Source organism: Balearica regulorum, chromosome 12 (assembly GCF_011004875.1).
Source record: "Balearica regulorum gibbericeps isolate bBalReg1 chromosome 12, bBalReg1.pri, whole genome shotgun sequence".
Classification (NCBI taxonomy): Eukaryota; Metazoa; Chordata; class Aves; order Gruiformes; family Gruidae; genus Balearica; species Balearica regulorum.
The window spans coordinates 8417039-8443371 of record NC_046195.1 but is presented as its reverse complement, the minus strand read 5'-3'; the positions used below and the strand labels follow the sequence as shown (position 1 = coordinate 8443371).

The 26333-nt window shown below is 35.8% G+C and overlaps 1 protein-coding gene across 7 annotated transcripts in view; it reads left to right on the top strand.

Annotated features, from left to right (window-relative positions):
* CGNL1 (cingulin like 1) overlaps window positions 1-26333 on the top strand; it is an 83294-nt gene that overhangs the window by 53255 nt on the left and 3706 nt on the right. For 5 of the 7 annotated variants that reach the window (XM_075764034.1, XM_075764032.1, XM_075764037.1 and 2 more), the window contains exons 9-18: window positions 4117-4323; window positions 4628-4732; window positions 11740-11892; window positions 12557-12727; window positions 15177-15338; window positions 16125-16214; window positions 21934-22017; window positions 23755-23879; window positions 24635-24743; window positions 25639-25802. In XM_075764034.1, the coding sequence (XP_075620149.1) occupies window positions 4117-4323; window positions 4628-4732; window positions 11740-11892; window positions 12557-12727; window positions 15177-15338; window positions 16125-16214; window positions 21934-22017; window positions 23755-23879; window positions 24635-24743; window positions 25639-25802 (1370 nt within the window). The remainder of the gene's footprint in view (window positions 1-4116; window positions 4324-4627; window positions 4733-11739; window positions 11893-12556; window positions 12728-15176; window positions 15339-16124; window positions 16215-21933; window positions 22018-23754; window positions 23880-24634; window positions 24744-25638; window positions 25803-26333) is intronic. The other 2 variants (XM_075764036.1, XM_075764035.1) reach the window with 1 other exon arrangement.

Below are 26333 nucleotides of genomic sequence, written 5' to 3'. Positions count from 1 at the left end.
TGTTGCCGCTTTCAGTTTTAGCCTATGAAGTGCAATAATTGGCATTAAAAATTTATCAACATACATAGTAATTTCTCTGTAATTTCAGTGCAATTTCATATCTTCTACTGGCATGTTTTATTAGGGGAATTTTATGCAGAATATAGCGGGCCAGCTCTAATGACAGAGTGGTAAATTTAACGTATGGTCTCCACGTGAGTAATACTGCCTTCTAGTTGCTTGGGGCTGGTTAAGTACACTGCCTGTGTGATAGAGTTCCATAGTCAAAGGATGCAACAATCTATTTCTACTTCAGCAGTGTCCATGTATGATTCGATAGCTGCTGGCCTGAACCTCATGTTAACTGTCCAATATATGGATAGGGATCTTTCTTCACCGTGTTCTTGCCTAATAGTGTCTCTACAATTTCTGTCAGAACTGCATTTCAGTTCTTGTTTCCTGTGCATATCCTTTCTAATGATACCTAGGCTCTTTTCTATCATGTTCACCTGTCTTCCCAAGAGAAGACCTAGAGGGGAGGTAGGGAAGAGGCATGGAGTTTTTTGATACCCTAACTTTGTGGCAATATGCTACAGGGTATGGCATATATTGCCAAGAGCTATTATAATCCAGAAGGTTCATTTATGCCAGTGAAGAGCTCTGCATCCCATTCTCATTACACTGGATATAAATGAATATAGGCTTTTTTTCTATCTAAACCCAGCTGTGTAATTTGACTCTTTTGGAGAAGTGATGCTATGTATGCATTTTCTACTCAAAGAACATGTAAATTGTATTTGTGTGGTTTGACTTTGTATAAATTTTACCATCAAATTGAAGATACTCGTGTATTATTTTTTCTAATATCATCCCGAATGATATCCTGAAGGTGATCTCCATGCCTCATGTGTGTAAGGTAAACTGATAGCATAGATATTCCTGTGTTTCTTTTCAGTCTTATCTGAAACAAGTTAAAGATGTTGAAACAATATCGTACAGTGAAACATGCACTGTGAAGAAAATTTTTCCTACTCTCCCCAGAAGATATGTACGAAAAATGCCCACTCTCCAACTACAGTACATTAAAGGTCCGCATATACTAAGAGAATTTTCTTGCTATCTTGAAAAAGTGTGTGTGAGTGTATATATTTATTATTGGTTTTTTTAAGACACACCCCTTTCCAGTGAAAGGAATTTTGTACTTAAGATGCTAGAGAATTTGTTTGGGAAGTTTGTTCATGTGAAGGTTGTAACCCTTGTAATGATGCCAGGGTCATTGGAGACCTGTGGAGATCTGCTGGTTAAGTGCTCGTCACTCAGGCAGCTGGAACTCTAGGCAGGTTTTACTTATATACCCAATTTAATTCCAGTATTTTAAATCAGGTTAATAAAGATTATACTTGCAACTTGCCCTTTATACTTCTCTACCTTTTATATATAATCACCTAACATCTTGTTAACTTACTGAAATACATAGTGAAAAAGGAGAGAGAATACCAGTTTAGATTAATTTTAATGGCTGGAACAGTATCCTAAGATACATACAGCAAAAGGCAGACTGGAGCAGATCTCTAGATACGACTGCATCGGTGTAGGTTGAACTTAATTTTGAACCTGTTAGGTTAAATACATATATATATGTGTCTATGTGTGTATTTACATATGTAGATACGTGGTTTTGTTTGGTTGTTTGCTTCTGCGTGTGTATACATCTAAGTAAATAATGCTTCCTGTGTTGGGAAAGTAGAGCAAACCATGGTAGATGAGGTAGTGGCATCTTCAGGTACAGTGTGGGTCTGCTGCAGTCCTTTCTTACTGTGCAGCTCTGTGTAGGCGGTTGGATGAAAAAGAACAGACAAATCAACATTCCTTTCCCTGAACTCCCCAGCATGCCTCAGCTGCTTTCACTCAGCTCTAGAAAGGAAAAATGAGACAAAAAGGAGCCACTGGTGGAGTGGTTGCTAATTAGTGAAACTTTGCTGTATGCAAAAAGCAAAAATTAAAGGAATATATAAATAATGCTGTTGAAATTTCAGTATGTGAGAACTTAAAGCATCAACAGAGATTTATTTCAGAGCTTTTAACTAGTCACGTACTTAGAAGAACAAGTTTTTTCAGTATTTTCAAAAGACCAAAACTTGCCAGCCTACTTATGCTGCCAGTTTTTGTATAATAAGTTCATTGACCCTGTAGACAGTCTGAGTGTTTTCTGAGTTACCGCTTTATCAAACTAATTTGCATGATTTTAAAGCTGTTGCTTGCTAGAAAACAATCTAGTGAGGGCGCACCTTGTAAACACCCTTTTATATAACTTTGCTTATTCCTTTTGGGAGTGGAGAGGGGAAAATCAGGAGCTGCAATCAAAAACAGTGTAACTGAAAAGTGATTTTCGTGCTTTCATGAAATATTTCACAAAATAGTTTCTTACCAAACTACTGTGTAGAATTTCTTTTGTTTTCAGCCACATAAACAAAATTTCACATGCAAAAATGTTATGCTTCAGTAATTAATGTGTAACTACGTGTTGTCACCAGATAATGTAGAGGCCCAAGGTGTAAATGGATTAAAAAGGATAAGATAAATTAATAGATGATACATTTATGGAGGAAAAACAGTGAGAGCTGGGAGTGTGCAAAAGGGAAAGGCTCGCCTTTTTGTCCATAAACGTCAGCTATAGCCACTGGAGGGAATACTGGTCTAGGTTGACTGATACGTCTGTTCTCGTGTTCTTACTATTGTTTAAGGTCTTAATGTAGAAGGCAGTGGGCTTATATGTGAGAACCAGGTCTTTGTACAGAATATTGCTTCGTGTCAGACCCTAAGTGCCCAAGAGCAAGAACCACAAATTATATCTCAGATTATGTTATTCAGAGGTGATTCTGACTGACAAGTCAATGAAGAGCAAAGATTAAATCCTTCCAGCTCTTTACTCCACAGAATTAAATGTTTACAAGGTCATACCTGGTCTGTGTTATAGTATAACAATATAGATAGTATAACAATATATACATATATTTCCACTCATGGTTTCCACAATAAATAGTAGGGTGTTTTAGAGAGGGTGGGTGATGAGACTAAGGTGATGATTAGCTCTGTAAAGCTACATGCTGCAGCCAGTTACCCTGCCAAAAAAAAAAAAAAAATCTATCACCACATGTGATAAATTGTGATGAGTAGTTTATTACAATTTGTCTTTGTGCTGTATATTGATTTGAGTTTCTGAAAAAAATACAAAGTATATCTTTGAATACAAGTTGAACTCAGTACTAAACTCCTTCCATCCTCAGGCAGTAAATGAAAACCATGCAGAACATCTATTGCGTAAGTACAGCCCCACGTGTGGGCTGTATGATATGCAGGTAGAGCTGCACCAATACCACTGTAAAGTACTTCCAGTCTCTATTGCTTGTTCATACCTGCTTACCATCTGCTCTTCTGTGCTGACGTGGTGCTTTGTGGGACCATGTTTTGAATAGATTTGGGCTTTTTGCCAGTAACCTCCCTCTCCTTTTTTTTTTTTTTTTTTCCCTTCGGTGTCAAGATCTCTTTACATCTGTGTGTGCGTATACTACAGTTGATCCTGGTCCTTAAGTTGATTGACTGTAGTCCCACAAATAGTTGCATGGATGTAGAGTGTTGTATATGTTAGTGCTTGGAATAGGCAGTGGGGCGAGACTGCCTAAATTTTGCATTGTCGTGGAATGTTCTTCCTTATGTGAATGTTCTTCAATATGTACTTCCTTAAAGGTCCATATGGCTTTTGATGTCTGTTAAGTTTTTTTAAATTACTTGGTATTACCTAACAATGGGATTTGATAATGAAAATATTTCAGGATAGTAAAGAGGAAGATGTTATCATTGAAAATATGTCTTGGCAGGCATGAGACTGTTCAGGTGTTGTATGTTACTTTAGCATGTAGGTATACCTGAGAAAAAAAAAATACTCCTTGTGTGTTCTCCCACAGTAATATGAATAATAAAAATACGTTTGTAATGCATACAGACTTTAATTCTTTGTTGACATTTTAATGTTATATCCTAGCTACATTTCCTAGCTATATTTGCTGTGGTGCCATATTAAACATCTGTTGGAAAACAGCATTTTTTTTTTAACATTACATAATTTGTTTTGACTAGAGTGCTGCTGTCCTTGCCAGTGAAAGAAACGCCGCACAAGAGGTGCAAAATAGTATAGAAAATCAAGTCAAAGAGCTGACTGAGGAAAATGAACGATTGAAGAGAACAGTTAATGACCTAGAGAGTAAAACTGAAGAGTTGCACAAGCAAATTGATAATATGAAAGAAGAAGAAAAATCAGTGAAGAAAAAAATAAAGAGATACGAGGTAAGTTAAGAAAACAAGCCCCTTAAGTAGTCTCCTTCCTGTTTGCAAAGGATACATTATAGAACAAAAACAGACAAAGAGGAGGATGGGCAGTGTCATTAGGAAGGCTGAGCAAAACCAGCAGATTTTCAAGAAGCAGTATGCGGTTTACTGACATGTATAGGAAAGATTTCCCCAGTGTAGAAGCCAGTGGAACTGGGGAGATCAGTGACAGGCCAGAGTAAACATACTTTATAGCTCAGTTTACTTGTTAGGTTAAAGGCCTTGCCATTATTTCTAAATGTATCAAATCATACCATTGCAGGAAGAGAAGCAACAATTAGAAGAAGCTTTGAAACATGCTGAAAAACAGGCAAAAGAATTGGCAGCGTTAAAAAGGTCTTTGGAAAGCCAACTAGAAGATATGCAGGTAAGAACAAGAGCAATTTGAAATATTTACATTTTAATTTTCCTGTTAGTTTACCTGAGTCACTATTGCTTTCTGCAGAGTAGCATCTCATTCTTTTTGAAGTACACTTTGTTTTAAAGTCCAGACCTCACTGCAATGTTCAAATGCTTCCTGAAAGCATAGCATCATCTAATTAAAATTGTTCTCTTGCTAAAGTCTTTTTATTAGATCACTGGATCTAGCAAAATTTCAGGGAGATGAATTACAAAATAAAATGCCTAAGGTTTTATAAATCTATTTTATTATTCTGAATAATCATTCAAGTCTTGTTGTGTGTAGGTATTGACATGTAAAAGAATAAAAACCTGTACTTGGATATAAATAAAAATATTGGTAGTAGACAAATATCAGGAAATTGGCTTCTGTCTTTAATTTTTACGAACCTGTCTTGTTTGCAAATGTGTGATGGAACTAGTATATTTCATCACAAAACCAGAGAAATTTAACATCTATCACTAGAATTTGCAGCGTCTTAAAGTCTGTATAAAGTCCTCATTTCACCTTGCTCCTTACTCTACTCAGTATCCAGGAAAGGATATGCTTTCTCCAAGATTAGCCCAGAAATGAATCATGTGGAGAATGCATCTACTTCAGAGCAGTGGAGAGGGATGTTGGCAGTATCGTGTGTGAGTAAAGATGGAATGAAAATTCAGATCTGTTTAGTGACGAGATGAATGCGTATAAATCTTAAAACTCTTTTTATTGACATCATATTCTGTATCTGAAAAAGTGGCAAACCTAATCTTTTCTCTTTGTAATTCACCTTTTACACGTACCGAAGAAGTATCTATTTCTACAGTATCGGATAGTTTAGAATTCTCTTAGTTTTGCTTCTAAAAGCAAAGTTTTTAAGTGATTCTATCAAACAAGTGAGACTCAAAAATGAGGTACGTGTACATTGCTAGCAACCCTTTTTAAATTTTTTTTTATGTTTTCCCTTTTTGTCTTCAACACAAATTTTACATTACTGTTCTGAAAATCTGAAAATGAAACTTGTCTATAAGTGGATTACAAGCCAAGGGAAGATTGTATTAACCAGAATGTTCTCATGGTTTAGTTAATTAAAAGGGAAAAAAAAATAATGACAACAACAAAATATTACTATGTCTTTAATATTGAATGTACTTCAAGAATATAAGGTTTTAACGGTATGGCTAAGCAAGTTTGTTTCTACAAAATGATGTTTTTAAGCTGATGTTCCTTGTAACTACATCAGTAAGTGTTTCACCTGAGGCTTTTGGTCCATTGGGGTTTTTCTTTTTAAATCTGGTTATCTGTTCTACATCAGTGATTCTCCAAATTTGCTTGTATGTATTGCTAATAGTCTGTGCAGTCACAAAAGATGGCCCATTGCTCATAACTGGCTTGCATTTAGCACTGTTCTCTAAGAACTCCCTTCTATCACAGTCTGGCTTGACCTTTCTGCACAACATGAATCAACACTCCATATGCATCTCTTGCATCTTGATTAGCTTTGGGTCAAGATGCTTGAAAAGTGTGTTCTTTCTTTTCTGTTTGCATGTCCTTCTGGCATCATGCCAAGTAATGCTGTGTCCAGACTGGGTCTCCAAATTAATCTAGGAAAGATCACAGATAGAAGAATCTATCTTGTCATTTTATTCACAACTTATGTCTAATTTCTGGCACATCAAGTTTAAACCTCTTTCTGATTCTACAGTCTTCTTGTCCACCGGATGCGAGCACTAATGGACTTCAGGATGTAATCAGTGGTCCCTTTTGTTTAGAACAATTCAGCCTTTCTGTGTTTAGATTCTTACTTATTTTGATGAACAGTGTTGTGCTGATTTGGCCTTGCATTACCTTTGACAATTTAGACTACAAACTTTGGCACAGTAATAATGTTTATCACAGTAGAAACTGTGATAAACTGATGGGCCTGACTGGCCTATTTTGCTTTTTACATAATACAAATGACTTTTAATGGTAGATTCGCGTAAGAAAGTCAATGACAATACGAATAGAATTGTAACATCTTTACTGTAAACATAGTGTGGTGGGTTGACCCTGGCTGAAGGCCAGGTGCCCACCAGAGTTGCTCTGTCACTCCCCTCCTGCATTAGACAGGGGAGAAAAGGTACAACGAAAAGCTTATGGGTTGAGATAAGGACACGGAGAGATCATTCACTAATTATCGTCATGAGCAAAACAGACCGAACTTAGAGAGGGAATTCATCTAATTTATTACTAGGCAAAACAGAGTAGAGGAATGAGAAAATAAAATCAACTCTTAAAACACCTCCCCCCACCCCTCCCATCTTCCCGGGCTCAACTTCACTCCCGGCTTCAACCTCCGCCCCCCCCAGCGGCACAGGGGGACAGAGAGTGGGGGTTACAGTCAGTTCATCACACGGTGTTTCTGCCGCTTCTTCATCCTCAGGGGGAGGACTCATTGTTCCCCCGCTCCAGCGTGGGGTCCCTCTCACGGGAGACAGTCCTTCACGAATTTCTCCAACGTGAGTCTCTCCCATGGGCTACAGTCCTTCACAAACTGCTCCATCATGGGCCTCTCCCATGGGGTCCACACCTTCAGGAGCAAACTGCTCCAGCGTGGGTCCCCCGCGGGGTCGCAAGTCCTGCCAGCAAACCTGCTCTGGCGTGGGTTCCTCTGTCCACGAGGCCACAGGTCCTGCCAGGAGCTTGCTCCAGCGTGGGCTTCCCACGGGGTCACAGCCTTCTTCAGGTGTCTCCACCTGCTCCGGCGTGGGGTCCTCCATGGGCTGCAGGTGGAATCTCCACACCCCCTCATCCTTCCTCCGTGGGCTGCAGGGGGACAGCCTGCTTCACCATGGTCTTCACCAGGGGCTGCAGGGGAATCTCTGCTACGGTGCCTGGAGCACCTCCTCCCCCTCCTTCTGCACTGACCTTGGTGTCTGCAGAGTTTCTTACATCATCTCACTCCTCTCTCTGGCTGCAAAAGCTCTCTCTAGCTGTTTTTTTCCTTCTTAAATATGTTATCACAGAGGCGCTGATTGTCTTGGCCTTGGCCAGCGGCGGGTCCGTCTTGGAGCCGGCTGGCATTGGCTCTATCAGACCCAGGGGAAGCTTCTAGGAGCTTCTCACAGAAGCCACCCCTGTAGCCCCTCTGCTACCAAAACCTTGCCACGCAAACCCAACACACATAGCCAAATCTATTCCCCCACCACCCCAAATTTCTCCTGAGAAAAGTTACAGCTGGAATATACTTAATAATTATGGACAACTTGTTTTAATGCTTTTGTCTAAAATCAACCTCAGTATATATTGAAATTCTCTTTATGGATGGTCAGGCAAGTAGTATTTTTTGTAGTGTCTCATGCTGTGTTATAGCCTCTGTTTTAGGGTAGCCTCCTCTCTGTAGTTTTCTGTTTTAAGAAATGAAATACATCTTAACATTTTTGCAACATTGAGAAGACTTTTGGAAGTTTCTTGAACTCTCTTGGGAAAGGAAATAATTTAATATAATTATTATGCACCTTAACTATAGAATATATTAAAAAATATCAATTATACCACATTATGAATGGCAGTGCCAAGTATTCTGTGCTTGTTAAGTTAAACAATCTGAATACAGGATCCTTTCCATGGGTTGAAGAATATGAAACTTATCTTTTTGTTGTGGTAAATAATGGTAGGCACATACAATTAGTGTTGCAGAGCACTATAAGTTGAAATACATCGTTAATTTTCAGTTATCAGTTGAAAGAAGTTACTAATTTTGTAAAGAGATGGTTCAAGTAATATTGTATGGAAAAATAAGGAATGATCTTGTTGGTTACTATGAAAACAAATTACTACTTTTGTTTCCCCACATATTGTTTTCTTTCCTTCTCTTGATGTGGAAATGTGAGTGTGTTCTATTGTTATTTTATGGCTCTCTGTCTTCTGGACCACTGTCTGTCCACCAACCTGAAATTGAGAAATACTGCTGTAGAGTTGCCCTTACTTGCACTGAAATAACACTTAAGCTTCTTCACAAAGTAATTAATTGACACTACAGATTGGCTTTAAATTGGCAACTGAAAACAGTTTACTTGATTTTTGGTTAAGTTGTAACTGACAGGCCAGCCAATTCTAGTGAAAAGTACTCAAGGAGTTTTGTATGTGAAAGGAACTCAAATTAGAGGTTATACTTGAGTTGACTGTTGAAGCTGTCCTCTAGGACATCCCAAATTTCAAATACTGAAATTCAGTATAGTGTATTGAAAAGCTAGATGCTGAGGAAACTGCAGTATTTGAACAACAAGGCTTTTGTTATGTTTTAGTGGTTATTTCACTATTTGAAGAATAAATGATTCTGTGGCATAGTTATTAGATAAATAACACAGATAATAATATGGACACCTATTAAATAGATTTTGAGAAGAAAATGATGCAGAATGGTGCGGTAAGAAAACCACCATTTCCAGCCAACTAGAATTCATCAAGCCCAGAGAATAATCAGCTATTGTACACTTTTCCAAAGAGAATGGTTGTGCATGTGAACCATTTGATTGTGCATCGAAAACTTGTTGATTCGGTAAGAAACAACACTGGCGTAAATTTTTTTCAGTCTCGTACTTTATATGTACCTAAAGAAGTCTTTGCTTTCTCCCGTCACTAGTAAATGTGATCTGCCAAAAGGGGAGGCTGTAAAGTGACAGGATCTTTACTAGGTCCTGGAAATGCTTAGTCCTGTGATTCTTGTGGCACATCAAATGGCTCGATAGATACTGATGCACCACAAGAGGGACATGGGCAAGAGAGACTTTTAATGGATTTGGGGGAGTGAGAGCATGAAGCACCTGAACTTCAGCTCCCATGATACTCTGAAGTAGCATTGCCACTGTCAGTTTACTATTGAACTAACTAAAAATAAACTCAGCAAACCTGAAATTTCTTCTTGGAACAGGTCAGTTATGTAGGAATTACATTTTCTATTAAAATAATCATGATTATAACTTCACAACACTTTTAGTAATGTAGTTAGTATTTGTTTTATCATCCTTTATTGGTAACAAACAGTGAAAATATGTTGATGAAAATGGAGAGATGCAATACATGAAAAGTACAGATTTTAGTTTTCAGGATGCCAGAATAGAACTCAAATGAGAAAAAGCTAAATTTCAATCTTGGGCATCTCAGTCAGAGACAAAAGTTAATGAAAATTGAGGTAATCTACTGCTTGCATCAAATATTTATTGTTTTCTTTAAATATTGTAATTATTCATACCTATTATTACTTTGGCAATTGCCCTGGTTAGCAGAAGGAACTTCTCATATTAATAATGGTTAGGCTTGGGGATTTTTTGTTGTTGTTGATAATTCTGAAGTAAAGAGAGTGACCAGATTTGCTCTGATGTTTACTTCCCTTTTCAGCACACTGGAAACGCAGAACAGCATCCTGCTGGCACCATTATTCTGCCCCAATGTATTTCACTGATCTGTGTCTGCGCAGTTTGTTTCTCAAGGATGTGTAAACAAACAGTAAAGTTAAATGATCTGTGAAAGGCTGATGGAGGAGCGTGCACATGAGGTTTTTATAACCTGTTCAAATATGGCACATTAGCAGGGTCCCAAGACTTCAGCAGCTTTTAGAACTGAAGTGTTAAAGCTCAACCTTTTCAAGGTTCTTAAAATCCTTTGGTGTCAGCTAAATCAATTCTGGTGTAGAATTAGGCTTTGCAAAACAACATCTATTAGTGCCCAGCATGTTTTAGAGTTATGTGTATACTTCTTAGGCATCCACCGTAACTCCTGTTTGTATCAGAGATGTGGTTTTTTGACAGGAATGTAAGAGAGACAGTGAATCTAAAGGAATCTCTAACTTCTAACATTTGACAATGTTCTTTCTTTTCTCTTAGAACAGAACAGTTATTTATTGAGATTCTGATCTATATTGCCTACAGAAATACTACTGTGTTTTCACATTTAAAGTTTTTTGAAGTGTAATAAAGTAAGCATCATAGGTATTAGATATTCAACAAAACTTTATATTTCCAATATTAAAATGTAAAACAATGTTTTGTAATAATTTTTACAATTTATGCTGATTTTAATTGTTTGCATTTTTCTGTTCGAACAATTTAAACTGTCCATAATCTGTTTTTAATCAATTTAATGGTGCCTCTCAGACTTCATAAAAACAAACCCTTTTTCTAATCTTGTAATGTCTATTTAGAGTAGGGCTGTTGAGGTATTTATTATGGAGGGAGAAGGAAGAGGTGAGAGTCCCAATATGCAGGTGGAAGATAAGCTGCTTTTCTTGTATTGGAATGAACTAGTGACAGTCAGTTATTCTGCTGATAGACAGTATTTAGAATTTGGAGGGTGGTAAGTTTTTAAACATCCTGAATGTGATACCAGACACATTTGGAGCTCCTGGTAGATAAGCATACAGCATAGCTCTGCAGTTCATTGAAAATTTAATCCAGATAATGAAGGTCTGGTTTGAACTTTAATGGCAAAAGTTCTTTCAGGAAGAAATAACTTTCACTAGCTATTTCTCACTCATCGTAGAAACAGATTTGTATTTTATTTTATTTTATTTTTTTTACATAGGAAAAAAAGTTGTTGAGAAGACTTTTATGGGTGCATTATAGGAAAATGTGAAACCTGAAATGGATATTGAATCTTTTGCGGGAGGTGGCACTTGCTAATGTGTGCAGCTGCAGATGAATGTATGCTCTGCATGTAAGAGAATCATGAAAAGGGTCTACCTTTGGTCCTACAAATGTTGCAACAGTGTTTTAGGAATTTATAGGAGGGATAAAGCACCTCATTACTAAAATAGTGTTTGTCCTATACTGGCTAGCAAACTGTAACTCCCTAAACATTTTTTTTGGTTGTTTTTTTTTTTTTTAATTTAAGTTTGTCTTAATATTACTACATCTGGTGGTATTACTGCTGCACAGTGTTATATAACATTCCTTTAAGGCATTAGAAAAGAGAGGTCTACATTTCATTATATATTTTTTTTTATTATTCTACAGGAGAACATCTGTTGTATTTCGCAGGAGCGGCAACAGTTAACTCAGCAGTTAAAAGATGAAACTCAGCAGAAGGAACAGTTAAAGCAGATAAAGAATGAAATGGAGAATGAACGATGGCAACTGAACAAGACTGTTGAAAAGTTACAGGAGGAGGTATGAGTTCGCTCCAAAGAGGCCGCAGGAAGCTGAATATCTAACAGACAGAAGGAAATGAGCTGTGAAATTGTAAAGGATTAATTTTTTAAAAAATGTGTAAAGGAAAGTGGAATGCAAACTTTACTATTACTCTCTTTAACCTAGAGACTGTCAGTAAAAGCTTTCAGGGCTGGTACAGTCGTTGGAACACCACTATCTCAAAATACTGTTGTAAAACATTTCTGGTTTGTTTAAACAAGATCCCAGATTTGAGTTCATTTCTAATGTATGCTACAGCGGTATTTCAGAGTTTTACAGCCGATTCTCAAAATGCTCCTGCATTAGACTTACTTTCCCATCTGTGTCTAAACCGTACAACTTCATATTGATATACTGAAGTATGACCATGCAGTTCATTACCTCAGTCAGCTGGAAGAACTGCTGATAGGCAAAAAGATAATAGTTTTGCTGCACTTACTATTAGAAAATAATCTTACTGTTTTGTGTTTTCCCACTTCTGCATAGAAATTAATTTGGGAAACAAATGTTTGATAAATTTTCCATTTGAAAATAATGAACTGAACATCGAAGCTGGAGAAAAACCCCTTTTGGTGTATTAAGCATGATAGAACCTTTTGCAGCAATATTTTAGGGAAAAAAATTATATGTACTTTTTTCACAGATGTCTGAAATGGTAGAGATCTCAAGAACATCTACTCTGGAGCTTCAGAACCAGCTTGATGAATGCAAGGAGAAGAATCGCAGGGAAGTTGCAGATGTGCAGAGACAATTAAGAGAGAAAAACCTTGAGGCAGAAAAATCACGCCTGACAACCATGAGAATGCAAGATGAGGTAATGACTCATAAGTTCAGTGACAAATTCTACCCTTTGACCTAGAATTCAGCTCAGATAATTTTCAGGACAATGAATGTTTGCTACCATGGTTTTCTCTGTACTTTATCATGAGAGACTGATCGCAATCAGCATGCTTTTGAGTTTCGTTCTTCATGATGATGATCAGCGTGTGACTTCTGCCAGGGAAATGGCGTTTCCTGTTTATGACAGATACACTAATTTGTTAAACACTGCATTTATCTTGAGGATTCCATGGATATTCTGCTCTTTTAATGCCTACTACTGAAGGAATTGGCAATGTGGAAATATTCTTGAATTCAGAAAAAACCCAATCCAACAGTTATTTAGAAAAAAACCCCACAAACAAAACAAAAGCAAATTCTGACTCTAAAGGGATTCACATGCATTCTCCTCTTCCTTCGTGTGACCCAAGTTGCCGATTTAAATTACAAAGGTGTCAGTGCAACCAGGAATCAATCAATCTTGAAGTATCTACTTCTTAGCATGTAAAGTTAGCCATAAATGCAATCCAGTCTTTTAAAGATCTGCATATATTTTTCTGCAGTTGGAAAAGCTATGAGAATACACTGGTCACAGACGTTTTCTGTAGGTAGAATATTTTAATAGTTTGGTTTTTTCCAGTTGAGGACTTCTCTTATGTTGTCTTCTCCCCTTAACAAACTTGTTTTAAATTCAGTTTAAAATAACAGCAATAGAAGAGAGGATAGTTCCTATATACGATGCTGTCTTTCTTCTATATTTATTCCATTGAGGGATGGAGAGCCTTTATAAAGGGATGAAGACTCATAGTGAAATGTGAAAGATAAAACTGGGATATTGAAAACATAGCTCTTAAGTCGAATAAATGAGAATAGACAGCTTAAAAGATATGTATATGTGTATGTAAATATTTATACACACTGTATTTACAGTAATTTTGAAAAATATTTCTAGTATTATCTATTACAACTACAAAACAAAGACAAAAGAAAAAATTTCAGAACAAAAAACCCCTTCATTATTTGACAGAAAGAGAATCCAAACAGTATATAAGGAGAAAATATTGTGGAATTCTACATGTCCATGAGGCAACATTTAAAATCCTAGGGTTTTAAAAATGTAGTATGGCAACAAGCTGCAAAAAAGGAAACAAAATCTGAAAATATAGGATAGGCAGGTTAAACAGAAGACTTTATAGAGAAACTAAGTATTTGGGACAATTGAAAGTCTTTATTATCTTTTCTGTGTTTAACAAGAAGTACAAACAGATAGTCCTTGTATTCAACTTGAATGAATCTGTTGTCTGTCAAAATCCTCTTGGGTAGGTGTCATAGTGCACAAAACATTCTTTTTGAGAGTCTCATCTAAAGCCAAGGATTGCCATGATCATGGCAACATGAGTATCATCATCTTGTTCTGGCAGAAAAATTATGAAACAGTCTTGCAAGGCAGTATGGGATTTCTTCATTGCTGCATCTCTTGTAAGTTCTCTGTGGATACATAAAAGATACCAACCTTGAAAGCTGTCAATCCAATGTCATTCTGAAACATTAAATGCATATGAAATGCTATTATTAATATACAGATCTCTGCACTTAACTAGCTGTTCACTAAGTCATGCAGATGTCCAATGTTTTGTTGTCAGGACTTAGCAATAGGTAGCAAACTCTGTAAACAGTCACTAATACATTATTTTAGCTTCATCACTAAAATAAACACTTGACTAGAAAGAGGAAGAGTATGGAAGACTGTATGCTGAAGAAAAATACCTCTCATTGTATATACATGTCACAAGTTAAGTTACAAGTATAAGGAATGATCACTGTCTCACCTAAACCCCCTCTCACCACTTTTACATATATATACACATATATATATATTTGTTAAAGTACTGTGAAGGCTTTAGATAGTTTTATTGAGTACATGCTGTAGGAAACTTTTGTTCTTGGCAGATAGCCCTACTATATCTAAAAGTTATACATATATATATATGTTAGCAATTATGTCATTGGTAAAACGCTGTTGTCAAAGTGCCTCAGACATATAAACTACATAATTATTTAAAACCTAAAGTACTGGTAGTCTGAAAAGGAAAGGAATAATACTGCAAAAGTTCCAAAGATATAACCATTTAGAAAATGGTAAAAACTTTGGCTTGCTCTAACTGGGTAAAAAGAAATAAATAATCACCCTCCCCCCACTATGTATAATTGTTGCTGTAAAACCTGTAGTGTGAAGCATCTCTTTTGATCTGATATTAAATCCAAGTTTATTGTCTTGGTGCCATCTTGTGGATAAACCAAAAATTACTGTGAAAAGCATATAACTCAATGCAATTCCTGTCATGCGTCTGGATCTGTCATGTTTGTAGTCAGTTCCCTTTACTGACATCATTTATTTATAGACAGTACAGTATAAAGTTATTACCATAATCTTATTGCTTCAGATGCGTCTTATGGAAGAAAACTTGAGAGACCACCAGAGAGCTCAGGATGAGGCAATAACAAAAACTCAGCTGCTGGAACAGACTGTGAAAGGCTTGGAGTATGAACTGGAAGCCAAAACCCACTTAAAAGACGATCGGGCAAGACAAATCAAATTAATGGAGGTAAAACACATTTTTAAGGGTTGGTATCTTACTAAAATTGATTAAAATAATTTTGGTATTTGAACATAGATTCTGCCTGGGAAGAATTGAAATAACTTGATGTTGTTGAAACTCCATGTAGTACTACTTCAGGAATTATTCTGATATATTCTGAAGGTGAGCTGTTAGGATGTCTGTTGCAGCATGATGTGTTCTAAATTGCAATTGTTCTTTCATCAGTTTAATTAATTTTAAAATTAATTTTCTCTAGAATCTATTAGGCAAAATTGTATTATTTTCGTTCATAGGCCCATCACTCAGAACTTCAGAAGTATTTAGAAGTGCAAGTTCTATTTAGCATCAATTATCAATTCATTTCAGGAATAATATTGTTACTCTGTGTTATTACAAGGTTAGTTTCATAACTGGACCAACCAAGCTGTCATTTGACTTTCATAAACACTCTTATACCGTTGTACACATACGAAAAGAAATTTGTCCTCTAAACATATAATATAACTTAGACATTCTAAAAACAGTCTCTAGAAACATTACAGAAGTTATCTTATTTTCTTGAAATTGGTGGGAGTGATTAAAAAAGGAAATGAAACTTCTATTTTACTTCAGTCAGACAAACAAATTCAATTTAAAGGCTTATCTACCTGTCATCTCTTTTTCTAGATTCTGTATGTGTTTTCAGAGGCATCTCACTTTTTAAGCCTAGTCTTTCAGACAGTTGGAGTCCTTGAAGTTTAAGGAAGAATGCCCTAGTAGCAGGTTGAAATTACTTTTCTTTGTTCCACTTAGGACAAGTTATCTCACCTGGAACTTGAACTTGATGAAGAAAAGACTAATTCGGATTTGTTGTCTGAGAGGATCAATAGATGCAGAGAACAGGTACTTGAACAAGTTTTCTGACTGTTGTATAATGATGAGGAAAAGTTGCTATTAGGATCACAAACAACATTGATTAACTAAATAATGATTAGCAATAGGGTTTATATACTAAAGCAGAGTATGTAAATGCAAAAAAAAACAAGGTTCACAAACACGATTAAATATGTTCTGTTCCTCCATGTCATCACAGACCAATCTCTTCCTGTTTTCCTAACTGGAAAACTGACACAGACTGCATATAAAGACTGAAGACCAGTATCATCCTCTGATATTCTTGATGCAGTGAGCTACATCAAGTAATCATTGAAGCATGCAGAGATGATGCTATCTTAGGCTTAGTTTTAGGTGGTGAGGCTATCGGAGAAAGCCTGGTTGTAGAAAGTATCTCAGAATGAAAGATCACGATTTTTTAACCTCACTGAAAAGTAGGCCAGCATAATAGTCTTGATCTCAGAGGAGGAGGAGCTTAGGAAATTCTGGAATTAGTGAAAGCAGCTGAACTGAAGATGCTGGCCAGTTTCAACAGAGAGGAAGCTTTATTTTCATTACAAGTTTAAAAAAAAAAAAATCTGATTAAGGTATATCAAAGATAAGACAGTTGTAAAGCATTTTCCACATAAAAACATCAGTCATTTGTTCCAGAAGTGTTATATGAGTAGATAGCCCAGAAAGAGGGGAAGAAGGATTTTTTTAACAAGGTTGTTTCTCATGGGGCAGATAAAGTGAGATTTGCCAAGCTGAGTGAGACATGTCATAGTAATTCAAACAAGTAACAAAAAGGTTCTTGACTGTATAAGTAGAAGAAAAAACTTGTGGAAACTGTACAATTAAGTATCAATCAAGATAAAAAGTAATCCAGGTATTCCTCCTCAAATAAACTAATACTTTGCCTCTGTCTTCAGTAAGACCAGTGAATGTGCAAGTGAGGGGAACTGGAGTGGGCTAATGGAAATGAGACCATTGAGCTGGAAATCACCAGCCTAAGAGAATTAGGAGTTCATTGTTCTGAAGAAAGAGTCCTTAATAATATTATTCAAGATTTCTGAAAGAACGGACATATGAAATTATAGTTCCTGTAGCAAAGATTTATAATAAACTAGAAAGGTAGAGAATAGGGCCTGATGACTGAAGAAGGAACAAGAGCATCCATGGTTGAGCAGTCAGTATTATGTAAGTTTTTGATTAGTCCACAGAGAGGAATATGGTGAAGTGGCTGTCTGGAAATATCACAGCCTAGACAATGTTCTTAGCCTTAGTTTTACATTCTGAAAGATATGAAACTGATGCGTAACTCATTACAGCATGTCTACTACTGTAGCTTTACATTAAGTACTATACCTTATTAGTAATTTCCTAGAAGTCCCAGAGACAATTTGCATTGAGGTACAATCCACAATAGTCTGTTCTGTTTTCATTTCTCTTTCTGCAGAAAAAGAAAAATAAAAAAAATTACTGACATTCTTTGGAATAGCTTTAATTTCAGAGGGAGAACAGAAAGTAAAATCTTAGTTTCTATATCTTCTATATCTATATACAATGAAATTGTATATTCCACTGAGACAGCTGGAGAGTTTTAAAGTGAGCTAGAACTCCTGTTTCTTTCATGCATCCTTGAAACACCAAGGCATCATTACTTTGTTGGGACTCAGGTTACTGAGACTCTATTTGATTGCAATATAGTCTTTTTGCTATTATTCCATTGATATTGTACAGACTCTGATTTAGTGGGTGAAACAGAATGTAAAGGACCCATAATAATGTGGGGTCATGCTATTTTTAGATTAGGAAGCGTCTATGCCTGTGTTGTAAGCCTGGGATGAAAGAACCTTAGTCATAGCTGCACTAGTGGGTACTATAGTAAGTTAATTTGCTAAATGAATGGAAATCTAAAATACAGATGGGTGACCAAAATGTTACATAATGGGTAAAAGATGTGTTTATTTTGAGGTCTGGAGTCTCTCATTTCACACATGAGTTACAAAGGTTGCTTTGTTTTGATTTTATGCCAGAATGACTAAGTAGTCAAATTACTAAAGAGTATTTCAGGGTCTGCTAAGCATTTATAATGACATGAGAAATGATAATGGATATGTTTTGGTAATATCTGTATTTCTGTAATTTTTTTTTAATTATAATGTGTTATTTTACTATACTGATAATGAACTATAATACTCAAATTTCTAGTAAAAACAAATTGAAACAACTGGTTCTATTTTGCATAAAGCTAAATGTTTGAATAAACATTGGCAAGGCTGATAGTTCACATTTCATTTACCATGAAATGTTATCCTTTTTTTAATTTAAACACCTTTTTGAATCTGGGAATGGCTGCATGAGACACTGTTGTCATCTTCCCTCACTGGTCTCCAGAAGTACCACAACAAAGTGGAAATAGTAAAAAAAAAAAAAAACGGGGCGGGGGGGGGGAAGTGGATCATAACCTATTCCTTTTTAAATGTTAAGGTAGTAGCAACTCTGGAAAGAGCAAAATGGTCAACAAATACACACACGTAGAAAACTAGAGCACTCAGCTGCCCTTTGAGTCTAAAGCAATCAGGGACAGGGCACATTTTAGTACATGATTTTTTATTTTTTTTCCTACAAACGAAATGAAGTACCTCTTGCCATTTTGTTTTGGCAAACAAAATTGAAAAATACTGAAGATATTCTCATCAATTCTTTTTATCTGTGAAAATGCAAACATGAGTCTACTGACTTCAGAGTTGCTTCCAGGAAGTGTGAAAAATGGACTACTTAGTTTCCATGACAATTTTATAATAAATACAGAAGGATAAAATTACATTGACTGCATTGTTCACTTCCCTTTAGTAAAGCATTCCCAATGGATAGCTGTATCCCTCGGGTGTGGGAAGCAAACAAATGGAAATGTGGACATGAAGGTTGCTTTTCAATTATGAAGGATCAAAGGAGTTTTTTTGGCTTTAGCTTGTTTGTTTGTTAAACATGGGTTTTTTGGTCAAATACTTGAGAACTGTGTACATGGTATATATGTGTGTGTACATATGTATAGGCACGTATATATAGTATTTTTCCCTACTTAAGTATTAACAAGAAACATAGGTGCGAGATGGTAAACAATGGTAATGGCATTATATTAGAAATCAAATTGCTTTTGCTAATAGTGAATTCAACAGCTGCTTCTAATCCTAAAGCTGGCACAAAATGTTGTTACATCTAATAAAGCTTTGTAAAATCTGATACTATTGTTTTTCTTAATTCTTTGTTGTTAGCATTCTTCAAATCCAGCTGTGATAACTGTTGCCTTAAGCTGCAGAAATAGTTTCTCTTATAATTAGAATATATTAGATATAGGAGAGGTAGAATGTGAAGCACAAAGCTCTGTGTGGTACATAACCAGAGCCTGTTAGCTGCTGTGAAATAAGTGAAAAGTTTGAGCACATTTTGGCAGACAACTGCTTTTTTCCTTTGTGCATGTTAATTATGTTTACTAATGAAAAGTGCAAGGAGATAAGTGAAAAGTGCTACCTCCCCCAGCGAGAATTGTCCTGCTGCCCTTTTTACAAGCTCTTGTATACATTTGCACATAGGTTTCTGATCCTAATCAGATATAATACTTTTTTCTCTCTCCCACTGCTTTTCTGGGAGGTTGCTTTTACCCTGAGGTGTCCAACAACAGGAGCAGTCATCTTGGAAATATAATAATTCCTTAATTTGAGATCTTGGGAAGGTTGCGCAAATTTGTCACAGCCTTTGAGCACAGTAAGAGTGCAGTAGAACTTTTAGAGTGGTCCATCAAGCAAATTCCCACATAAAACAAAACCCCTTTCTTCAGTTTACAGTTGCATTTTTAATTAGTCATTAATTTTACTACAAATTTTGCTTTTTCTTTTCCTGTGTCTGTCTTCATGGCTAAAGCAATTACAACAGAATAAATTATATGTAATCCCTCACATTATAACTTTTTTCATATATTTCATTAATAAATGTAACTTATATACATGAGTTATTCTAATTTCTATACAGAAAATATTTTAATATATAAATTAATATCTTACTATAATGTACAAACCATTATTTTTATTATTAGCTTTCCATGTGACAATGAGAACTTTTAGGAAATTACCCAGCTGTTGAGAACTGAGCCACGTGCTAACATTTGTAGTCCAGTAACTGTTATGACCTTAGTTTTCAGGAATGCCTTCTACTGTTCTGAAACCGTACTGTGACATAACATATGCAACTGCATGCATTGCTACCATTCTTTGTATCATATATTCATTTCAAAGCTGCGGAAACAGTGCTAAATGACTTCTTTTAAACATGTGATTAACTAAAAATATATCTTTTAATATTACAATCTGGTAAATAAAAAAGGCCTACGGTAAAATTTTATGTGCTGTACTTGTTTAACCTTCACATTCTTAGCATTGCTTTTGGAATTTTTAATGCAAGAATTCCCAATGGCTTTTGAAAGACCTTTAGTGAGATAAATCTGTAACTTAGAGCTGTTTAACTGTGACAGTTTTACCCAAGTTCACATGTAACTGTTGTAAAGCAGGGAAGAATGGTGTGGCTAGTGAAACCTTTGTCAGTCTTTCTGCAGGTACAGTAATTGGCATAGATGTTCACTGTGTTCCCCAGGTGATATTCATCATAGTCAACATTGTGCAGGGAATAGCACAAATGCTGTGGTAACATTAGCTATGCTTGCAAAGTCATTTGTAAAGACTCGAAGGCAGTCTCAGCAGGAATGAGAGGCAAGAAAAGTATTTGGGCACTACAGACTTTTTCCTTTAGCCCTGAAGTTTCAGTAGCAACTGTTAAGCAGTTTAGAGTTTCTCTTTGGTCCTCAGAATTTTATTTTAGTTTTCCAGTCAAGTGCAATAGTGAGATAACAAACTAATACTGTATTCTTATCTTGATTCTGTATTGATCAGGTAGTTTTTTAACATCTTAGAGAATGTGCTTTCCTTTTGGTTATTGAAGATGCAAGTGAAATATTTACAGAAACTAGCAAAAGTTGTGTTTTAACAAAACAAACAAAGCCCCCCCTCCTCAAATCCGGAAGTCTGTCCTCTCCTGGTATGACAGACATAAAATTGACTGGAGGAGAGGAGCAATGTTTATATCTAGTATATATCAGAGTCTGTTGAAAAAGAGCTTTTCCTATTCTCATGGACACAGAAAACTGTAATTGTCTGTAGAGTATGTCACTGAGTTCTGGATACTTCTCTGCAGTTAGCAGTTTGTGTTTAAGAAAGTGAGACTTTAAAGTTGACTGGTCAGCAGCTTAAAGGTAAGGTGCAATTTCAGAGCTTCAGACTTAAGTATGAAGACGACAACTATAGAAGGTGTTTGAAGACTGATGTAGTGTTCTGGAGCTCAGTTACCTGCCACGTAATATGTCTGTCATGCAACATTTTAGAGTTCAGTACCCTGCTACAGAATATATACACTGAACATCAACAATACCCAGTGTGGCTGGAAAATGCCTAGAATAAGCACTGGAAATAACACGGGCTTCGTGAAGTGGAAAATTTTGTTCAAGATTGTAATTGCAAACTTTATCTGAAATCATATATATGTCTTGAGTTCTAAGAAAGAGCAATTTTTTTTCATTGCATAGATATGTGTATTTTATATATGTGCGTATATACAGATACACACACAGAGTATCATATAGATAAATGTAAATTTAATCTTTTATTAAAAGTTCTGTCTTTTCTTTCTATACTAGATTGAACAAATGAGGATAGAGCTACTTCAGGAAAGAGCTATAAAACAAGATTTAGAGTGTGACAAAATTTCCTTGGAAAGACAGGTAATTATGACTGGCATATCATAACACTTGTAAGATAACAGGCTGGCTATTTGCCTTCATTAGGAAATTCACATAAGCATTTAAGGAATACAGTATTTGATAGCTGGCACTATTCCATCATAGCGTGCTGCTGGAAGTATGTGTTAGTAAGAATAGATTAAAAACCATGAGTATCTTAATACTGATACTCAAGAGAAAATATTATAATCTTGAATTAAGTCTTCTCTTAGTATTTTTAATAAGACATTTTTGTTGTAGTCAGTGCAGGCATCTCTCTACTACATAAATTCTGTCTGGACATTTTAGGATCAAAGACATTTAAAATAAGAAACGTGACAGTTGATCTAGTACACTTGTTTTAGAATAAAACTGAGATATCAATATAGAAACTTTTAAAAAGCACGTATACTGAAAAGACTAGAATATAATAAGACACTGTTATCCAGTTTAGCTGTAAATCCTTTGACCGCTTTTGGAGGAGCTGTTCTTCGAAGTCTTATCAGTACTTCAGTAACAATGTTGAAGACAGATCATAATTTCAAGCAATTGTGATTTTAGTTGAGTATTTTCTTCTGTAGGAGCAAACAAGTGAAAAAATGACATGACTCTGAAAGAAAAGATACAGATTTGATAGAGAACTGCTACTCTTTGTTGTCTAGGAAGGAATATGACTCTCATGTTTCAATATCTGTGATGGAAAGTACATTAAAAATACTTACTAGCTTTTTGCAAGACTTCATTCTGTAGCTCAGTGATCTTTGAAAGCAAGATTGCTGTCATAGCCCCCAGCTGACATCCAGAGGAAAGCTATCTTAGCAAGTTATATATTATTGACAGTTTCAAAAATGTAAAACAGGTTGTAATTTAATTTTAAAGAATATGTTTATACCAGACACCTAATTTGGTGCCTGAAATTAAGTGAAACTAATACCATCTTAACTGCTTGAGGAAAAAAAGAACACCACCTACTGGTACATCCCATGTACATCTTTAGTTCTGACTTTGCTATTGTAGTTTTTTAGTGTTTGAGATCTGAGGTCATGGTTTGAAGCTCTGTAGCAAAGAGCTTTATTTTCTGTTCTTCATGTAATTCTTTTTCTTTTTTTCCTGGCAACTTTATCATTAGGTCCCCATTGACAACCTAAATTACCTAGCCTCATAAAAATTAGAGTGTAAATCTGAGCAAAAAGTCTGTTTTTACAGATCATGCAATTTGCAAAGTTTTTCAAACTGTTTATGTAGTAGGACTAGCATTGGATAGTTAAGAAAAAGGAGGAAAAACCCCACAGTAACAGCTTTGATAGAGTAAAGCAATACTGGCTGCAAGTAATTTCTTTGTCTACTTGTTTTAGCCACATATCAGTGAGTTACAGGGGAAGAATACAGAATTTGACAAAAGAATTGTGTGGAGAATAAGACAGATCTGATGGTATTTGAAAAATTTTGGCATATTGTAAAATGCTGTTGGAAGGGGCTGGCAACCATCTGAAGTTCAAGGGTCCATTTAAGCCTAAAACTTTAACTGAAACTTAACACTAAATTCTTTTTAATAAAGCACAGTAATAGAAGATTTGTTTGTAGTAAACAGTAAAATCTCACTTACTCTCTTTTATCCATATTTACTGACTAAAAATATACCAATCACCTTATGCTTGCCTGGAGAAATTTATTTTGTGTTAAGGTGATAATTTATTAATTTTAGCATGTATGTAGTAATCAAGTATGTTCCAACTATAGAACAAAGACTTGAAGAGCCGAATCCTTCACCTCGAGGGTTCTTACCGATCCAGTAAAGAGGGACTTGTTGCTCAAATGGAAGCAAGGATCACAGAGCTAGAAGAACGACTTGAAAATGAAGAGAGGTGAAACTAGTTAAAATCAAAACATGCATGTTTATGTTTGTGAATGTGTCCTTTTGCTAATATTAAGTCTCTAATACAATTAACTTGATTTTTTTTTCTCACAAGCACCAAATTAAAATGGTTACTGTTTCATACAAGTATTGCAAATTTTCTTTTTGATCGAAAGCAAACTAGAAGTTGGCTTATAAATTTAAAACTGCACATTGCTAACATGGTTCAATACCTCATTATTTTATCAATATCTAATATCAGTCACAGGCTTAGAAATATTCACTGTAGTTTATCATAGAATCATAGAATGGTTTGGGTTGGAAGGGACCTCAAAGACCATCTAGTTCCAACCCCCCTGCGACGGGCAGGGACACCCTCCCCTAGACTAGGTTGCCTAAAGCCTCATCCAACCTGGCCTTAAACACTTCCAGGGAGGGGGCCTCCACAACCTCTCCGGGCAACCTGTTCCAGGGCCTAACAGTTTCATTTTCATGTTCACTTCATTGTTTAATCTTGGAGGAATGTATTTTTTCTTCCTAAATGTTGCTCTGGAGACAGAAGAAATTCCCCTTAGTGGTTCATGCTTTTGAACAAATTTCTTAATATGTTGCATGGAATCAGTAAATCAAAGCAGAGGTCATTAGTATTTATTTAATTCTTAGAACATTGTGAAGGAATTCCATCCACGGGATTGGAAGTATTTCAGTTCCTTTTTTTAACAAGGCTGTCTTTTGTTTATTTTGTGGTTTGTTTTTTTTTCCTAGGGATAGAGCTAATTTCCAGCTAAGTAACCGCAGACTTGAGAGAAAAGTGAAGGAGTTAATGTTGCAAGTAGATGATGAACATCTCTCATTGACTGATCAAAAGGACCAGGTAGAGGGAAAGACTAATATGCAAATATCTGATATTAATCCTACTAGCATAAATTATCATATATAAAAGTATGAGAAGAATATAGATAGATACTTGTTACTCTGTTGTTTATAGACTCCCGTTTAGTGAGATTTGCAGTTCCCATTGTCACGTTCTTTTGTCTAGTACTAAACTGTTATTCACTTCTAAAATTATGAAAAGGAAGCACTTATAGAAGCAATGCTATAATTATTTTAAGAAATAAAGCCAATAACAGACAGTATATGATCCTATAAATATTTACACCAACATATGGTCCTATAAATACATACACCAACAAATAATATATTCTGTTTTGCCACTGTAAAATTTTGTTTAAAGAAAGAAGCTATTTATTGTTAAATATAGGCTACAAGTATTAAGCATACATTGATATTCTAATAGCAATGTGCTCTACCATTCCTGTGGTCTTTGTTGATTCCTTGCTTAAAACATGGTTTGTTTCAGTGAGTCAAATAGTTAATATTCTGCCTAGAGAATGAACATCTGTTAAGGGAACAATCTTTTAAAATCCTCTGGGTTTTTAAAACTTATAAAATCTGTCTGGTAAAATTGCTTAACTTAGACACACTAATAGGTCCAGTCTTCCCTTACCGATAACCGGCTCTTGTTATCACATAATACTGTCTTACTCTGCCAAAGTTACATTTGTTGGTTGCTGTTTTTTCTTCTTAAAATATTGTTTCCCATCATTTTTCTCAAAGTAATGCTGACTTTCAAATATTTCTGAAGCATAGGATTACAGTGTCACTACACTGGCAAAGTTGTGTCTTTATTCTCCCTCTCATAGATGCTGGAAGAATAAAATCCCTTTATTAAAATAGTCCTCTAATCAGCTGACATGTAAATATTTCAGTTGAGTTTGCGTTTGAAAGCAATGAAACGTCAAGTTGAAGAAGCTGAAGAAGAAATAGACAGACTGGAAAGCGCCAAAAAGAAACTCCAGAGAGATCTGGAAGAGCAACTAGACATGAACGAACAATTGCAAGGACAGCTTAACGCTGCAAAGAAGGAATTAAGGTAGGATGACTTGTCAGACCTTACAATTATGCATCACACCACCACTCAGTAGATTGCTCTATTGCTTCCTTAGTCCATAAACTCAGGGCTTCCTCTAACAAACTTCAAGTTTGTCATAAGCAGACAGAGTTTAGAAACGGACCTGTGAAACTCTTCCGCATTTCCTTTCTCTACAAATGTTCTCCAACTCTTTCCAGGGTGCTCTAGGTGCCCAAACCTTCTTTCCAAGATCTGCCTCCTGAATAAAGTCATTGAGGCAGGGAATAAAAAATGGAAAAAGGTGATGGGACTTGACACTCTTATCATTTGTTGTAATAAAAATTTCCTGCTAATGGCTGAGAGGTATAGCTATCCTGTGTTAGTTTTCCTCAGCAATCTTTGACCATCTCAGTGTGCAAAGTTTTCCCATCTCTGTGACTTTAGTTAGAGGTGCTTGAAAATATGATTGCTTTATCTTCATTCTCTTGCATGTTTCTTTCATGTAAAATGTAGCCTATGGTAAACTACCCCTTTTGGAGCACAAGTTTGTTT